The sequence below is a fragment of the Anarrhichthys ocellatus genome, unplaced genomic scaffold, assembly GCF_004355925.1.
Source record: "Anarrhichthys ocellatus isolate YVR2014 unplaced genomic scaffold, GSC_Weel_1.0 scaffold838, whole genome shotgun sequence".
In the NCBI taxonomy this organism is placed as follows: domain Eukaryota; kingdom Metazoa; phylum Chordata; class Actinopteri; order Perciformes; family Anarhichadidae; genus Anarrhichthys; species Anarrhichthys ocellatus.
Genome location: NW_022280812.1, coordinates 4,824 through 11,138, shown reverse-complemented (window position 1 = coordinate 11,138; position 6,315 = coordinate 4,824). Strand labels below are relative to the sequence as shown.

Below are 6,315 nucleotides of genomic sequence, written 5' to 3'. Positions count from 1 at the left end.
GAAATAAAGAACCAGCAGACAGGTTGTTAATAATACTACATTTGAACTCTGTGTGTGGACCTTTGTCAACCCTTTGTCTCTGACCAGCGAGTGAACTGATGTGCTTTGGTATTCTTGTAGTTCCTCATGGCGGAGCCATCTACACCAAGAGACACTACAAAGTAAATAAAAATGTCCTCAATTGTGATTTCAGACGGTTTACATGTGATGTCCTCCCAATAACTGATGGCTGGTGGATGTGGTTCTGTAACAAGCATCCAGATAGTCATAGTGTAGCTGCTGAATGCTCCCAAATATCAACACCGTTTACAGCCCTGCTAGCACTAAACCGGAAGAACAAATACAAATGCATTCGAACTAGAAGGGGAAATGGGCGGGGCAGCATAAGGTGAATACCCCTCCTTTAAAACTTGCAGTTATAGAGACACTGTGATTGGGTGTGTGAGGATGCTCCGTCTATAACACGACTGACTGGAGCCTACTGTGGTGGATGGGTGGTGGGGGTGGGGGTGGGGCTGTCCCATTTATAGCCTTGCGGCTTGAATGCCGGCATGACTGTCGGTCCGGTATTAGGAAATCCTCGTCCTCGGGGCATTTGGCAGGAGTCGGGGTACATCAGATACCCTGAGAAGGTGCTGCTGCTCTCACGGTCGGTGAACATGCCGTTAGTGCTGGAGTCCCTTACCTGCAGCCACACCCTGTCTCCCATGGTGAGGTGGAGGACAACAGTGTGGCTCATGGTGGATGGGATGGTCACTTCTGTTTTTTTGACTACGGGGGAGAAGTTTAGGAACAGGCCAACCTTGAGAGGCTTTCCACTGATGGCCAGGCTGAAGGTAAAGACGTAGGTGCCGTTGATGGGGGCGGTGTATATGCTTATGAATGTGTCAAAGTGCCCCTGCATGTTGAGGTGGATGCGTTGGAAAGGAACAGGCCAGTTTGCAGCAGGAAATGACTGGTTGAGAGATGCAGAGAATGCTGATTGGATGGCCGGGGAGCAGGGCCCAGGCGGCCCCATGAGACCCATACTGCCCTCATTGCCTTTTAGCCCGACGGAGCCCTGAACACCCTGGGCACCAGTGTCCCCTTTGTCCCCTTTACCCCCCTGTTCTCCCTGATTCCCATCAGAGCCGTCTGCCCCATCCGTGCACTCGCACAACCCCCGCTCACCTTGATCACCCTTCTGGCCGTTCATCCCGGAGTCACCGGGCATACCCATGTCGCCCTTATTGCCCATAATACCCTTGGGTGCCATAGGTCCCTGGACCCCAGGAAGACCCCGGGTTCCGGCTGGTCCAGGGACTCCTTGTTCCCCAGGGGGGCCTGGTAGACTCTCACAGGAGGCAGGGCATGTACCAGTTTCGCCCTGGGGCCCCTCTGATCCTGGTGGGCCTTCCATTCCTTGGTCCCCTTTGTCTCCTGGAGACACACATCAAGAATATTTGCATTACATTTTGATGTACAATATATGCTAATATTCAGGTGACAAAACTCCCTGACTGGTGTCTGTCGGTAGCCAAGGAGGATAAGATTATAGACATATAGAGCCTCAAAGTCTGTAGAGACTGGAGGTCCTTGTTTCTTCATACGATGATATCCTACGAGAAGTTAAGCTTAGTCTATACTCGCTGTTGTGAAGCCGGCGAGAGACGCGTGCCAGAAATTGGCATAATTATGGCCGGCTCGTGGGGCGCGTACAAGTGGTCGCGGCGCTTAGTCGTGCACCTCTGGATCTTTGCAACTTGCACACGCGGTACACGTGTGTGAAATGAAATCTTCATTGGAGTAAATGTTTTGAAGCCAAATCAAATTGTTTACAGGATATTCAACCTTTGTTTCTTCATATTGCATTTAATACTTGACTTGTATAAAGGTAATAAACTAGTCCATGAACATGAGAAAGCTTTACTCCTCATTTTTCGTGCATTTTTCCTACGAAAGTCTGCAAAACGTGTCAATTTCCGCTTGTGACATGCACACAATCTTTTCAAATGAACTTCTGTCTTCACAGGAAACTCAGGCAACAAAACTACTTTGGTAAGGTTTAGGAGTAGATCGTTGTTTCGGTTAAAATAACCACACAAAAAAAATCAACATCAACACGCTGCTTGTTCGGCCCGTCCACCTCTGCTTCCTCCTGCCCTGGGTGTGAATTAGCGGTCTTTATACGTCCTTGTTTACCACTGCGTTGATAACATACGAAGAAAGAAAATTCATGGGATATCTACGAATTATGGTGTATAAAAAGAAGTGATTGTTACAGCCATGAGGAGGAATGTCCCTCAAACCATGATCCTTCCTCAGTCATGTTGGTGCCTAAACCCAGTCAAACCTTGACCATTGCAATGTTAGATCAGTTTAACCTTTGAAATCAAGATGTCTGTGTGATAGTTCTCTTCATGTAACACTAGTAACCCTTCACATAGAGTGATCCTTTACATATAAGACTGATCGAAGCAGACCTTTGAAGCCACGCTGGCCCTTCACGCCGGTGAAACCGACAGCGCCGAGACTCCCTTTCTCCCCGAGGTCTCCCTTCTGACCTGTAACCACAGACAGAGACAGAAATATTATTACAAATACATTAAAAGCAACACAATGTGACCTTCATGAAGACACACAGAGTTCATGTTTTATTGAGGATAAGTCGTGAAACCAGTTTCCAGGTTCAGTCTGGGGGGCAGACACAACACTTATAGTTACCAGTGAAGTGATGGAGACTCACCCTTGATCCCTCGACGGCCTGTGAATCCTGGACGACCAGGGAACCCCATCATCCCCCTTCTCCCGGGACTCCCAGGTGCACCTGATCACAGATTACAGTCAGGCCTTGTGCTGTTGGAGCTTTGCTTCACTGACTCTTTCACTACTTATATCTTAGTCCTCGCCTTTCCTGCAGAGACCAGTGGTTCATGACCTTCTTTAAGTCCCCTCCATGTGAAGGCATTAAGACATCTGAATATTTTGCTCATCTTTTTTGGCCTCAGCATCAGTGGATGTCTGAATGAATCTCTGCTCACATGAATCCATGTCTTGCAGCATCAGAGCACTCTTTTTTTATGATTGTTCCTTCGAGAACCAGACTGGTTGAACTTTATAATGGATCTATGACCTACAGAGACTCGCGGTTTAATAGTTTAAACTCTTAAAACAAGTCATTTAGTATTATCTCAACAGAAGTGTGAGAGATGAGTTTAACAGCAAAGGAGCAGCTTAGCATTCAAAACAGATTGAACATCTTACGAAGAGAAATCAAGTCTTGTTACCTTCAAACACGTTTCATAATCTAGTAAATCTGTGCTTCACAATATTATTCATCTAAACACAAGATTGAATCTTTCTCGATAAAGATATTGCGTCCTTAAGGCACTGTGTGAGATCACCTGAACCTCAACACCTGGCAGTGATCACAACCCAACAAGTCTGACATCTGGACGACACGGGGACCAAACAGGTGTTTTAAAGTGGTCTACGTACCCGGAAGGCCCCGGTCTCCTCTGTCTCCTTTGGGCCCCCCGGTGCCCTTGCAGTGCGAACAGAGGCAGAAAAAGGGAATCTGGTCGAGGGTCGGCGGTACCGGCGAGTTCCACAGCATGTCGCAGATGGACGTCATTGGGAACATCGGCGAGTCGGGGTCTCCGGTCATATCACTCATGTTGCCGGGTGGCCACGGTTCTACGTGGGACATGCGGGCCATGTGGGACATGGGAGTGTCAGACAACCAAGGGGGCGAATCAGAGGACTCAGACGAATTAGTCATGTTGTAGGTGTTGAGGTCATCTCCACTGCTCTCAGCGGTTTCAAACATTGCTGAGCAGAAGGAGGAGAGGACGAGGAGTTCCAGCAGCCAGGACAACAACATCTGGAGGAAGAGGAGGATGATGGGAGTCAAGAGCAAGAAGGTGAGATAACAACACTGAGAACGATCTGTATCTTTACACGTCATTCGTATTACTTTATTTCAGAATACTGACACTCTGTGTCTGAGAATGTTTTTAAAACAAAGTTCTTTGGATCTGAAACAGGTGAAACGTCCTCAGCTGACAAGTGTCTCATGTGCAAATCCATCTAACACTCTGTCTTTTAGTCACATTTCTTCCTGCAGAATCACAGATCTGATTACAATACGTCTTTGTTTTTTGTGCTTCACGTGAATTAAGATTGACCCTAACTGACAAAAACACCAGAAGAAGAAGAAGAACATCTGCACTTTAGCAGTTCAGTTACAACAAAAACAGTTTAGCTGTGAAAACTAAACAGCTTCATCCATAAACGAAAACAAACACACGAATGAATCGAGACTGAAGTCGTTTCATCTTCACAGCTTTCACTCCCGACACAGATTCTTTAGTGGTTTGAACTGATCGGGGATCAGACAAACAGCCTTCTGGATGATCGTATGAGTGGAAGTCACCGGAGAAGCTTTTATTTCATCCCGGTGTAACTTACAGTTGCATTTACACCTTTTTTAAACTCCTGCTAGCAATCAGATTCCAATCCTTCTTGGATTTTAGACACAATTCTAATACAGTAGTAAAAAGACACAAAGACTTTGTTAGAGATAATACCACGAGGTCCAGGACTTTGGGTCCAGTGTTCACATGGAGCTCACACCGTTCGGGCTGATTTGCTTTGCTAAGGTGCTTTGGAAGCGTCTGAGCCTGTATCTACGTGTCTCTGTGTGATTCCTCATCCAGTAATCTAGTCCTTCAAGGCCATGGAAGCTCCCCCTTGAGTTCCCATCGAGGACCCAACCAGGTCTCTTACAGGGGGGGACTCTGATGTAAAGGATTCCCCTTCGATCCTAACATCCAGTGCTGGTTCCGTTTCTGAGCCAGACTGAGACACGTGAAGGGACTCAGTGTGAACTCTTCTCTGAATGCTGCACTTTTGTTTTAACTTAAATCCATTAAGGTAATACATATTTTAAAATATCGATTCATTTTCCAAATTGAACCTTATCTGGTCATAGATAAACTCAAGACTAAGACCAAAAAAACTAACTGAAATATTAAGATATTTATTCCTTATTTAAATACAACATAGTTGGAAAAGAAGAATTCTAAATCTTTATGGAAACATAATTGTTTGTTGAACTTTTACTTGATAGAAAAGTGCTGAAACCAACCAGTGGGTTTTGGGTTTAAGACTAAACTGCATTATTTCCGAGCCAACCTGAACTGCTGCCAGACTTAGAAAGACTCACCGCTCCGTCCGAGTCGCGCAGCATCGTCTGGAGAAGGATGAGTGAGAAGATGATCTGGACGGAGGAGGCTTTGATCCATTTATAAACCTCGCCCCGAAACAAACCTTCTTTCAGGCTCAGTCTCACCTTCTGGGAACGCAGACAAAGACTGAGGAAGAGGAGGAGGAGGATGGAGGAGCGTCTTTATTGTCCCGAAGAAGAAGAACTGGGCCCTCTGCCTGCTGACCTCCTTCACCATGAAACAGCAGAAATATATATATATATATTACAGAACAGAAAGAAGAGATTCTCCGTTTATCTCTGCATCATCTTCCACCCTCCTCTTTTCTCTCATCCTCCTCTCAGATTCTCTCTCTCTCATCTTTCCTTTCACAGCTCTCCTTGATTCGTCATCTCACTGTAATCTGTTATATTCTGTCACGTCATCGGTGGATCACATCAAAAAAGTGTTTTGTGTAAATGCTGCAGATTAAATCTGTGTAAGATGTTTTGTGTTGAAGGTGGATTCTGACGTTGAGGAGGTCAGATCTTCTTTCATCAAAGACTCAAACTGTCAAACATTGTTGAGTTTTCTGTCTCTTTGAAAACTTACTGCGACATGCTGGCTGGAGAAAGAGCAGTTATTTGGACTAAATAAAGGCAACGTAAATAAACACTTATTTCGCCGTCGCCATCTTGGTTTTTTTTGGCAACCAGTGAACAGGAAGTGACCATATTAGGACAGAGGAGGAATGGCATAGCCTGTATAGAGCGCAGTGATTATGGGTTATGATACATTTAATACTGGACTTTGTTTCTTTACAGGGTTTGTATAAAGGTTCATGAATATGAAATATGAGTTCACAGATAATTAAAGCCCCCCCCCCCCCCTCGTCATTGTGGAGGTTGGTTTGTGTCTTTTTGTCTGTTCCACTCGTCGTCTTCTTGATTCTTCACATTTAGTTCGGACCCTCTGGTGTTTCAGAGAACGATGCAACAAACAGCGCGTTGAGGAAAAACACCCAATAATCAAAGCTTATTAATCAAAGTCTACAGACAGAGAATACTGTGGCAGGTTACATCCACATGTGTAACACAGATAAACACTATAACCAACTTTATTCAAACTA

The 6,315-nt window shown here is 45.4% G+C and overlaps 1 protein-coding gene across 1 annotated transcript; it reads right to left on the bottom strand.

The window, feature by feature from the left end:
* Nucleotides 1-478: 478 nt before the first annotated feature.
* LOC116377050 (inner ear-specific collagen-like) lies at nucleotides 479-5,806 on the bottom strand. Its single transcript, XM_031838583.1, has 6 exons — nucleotides 5,799-5,806; nucleotides 5,207-5,354; nucleotides 3,478-3,862; nucleotides 2,726-2,806; nucleotides 2,463-2,543; nucleotides 479-1,419 (listed from the first exon to the last, which is right to left on the bottom strand). Exons 1-6 carry the CDS (start codon nucleotides 5,804-5,806, stop codon nucleotides 479-481), a joined length of 1,644 nt encoding a protein of 547 aa, XP_031694443.1.
* Nucleotides 5,807-6,315: the final 509 nt, after the last annotated feature.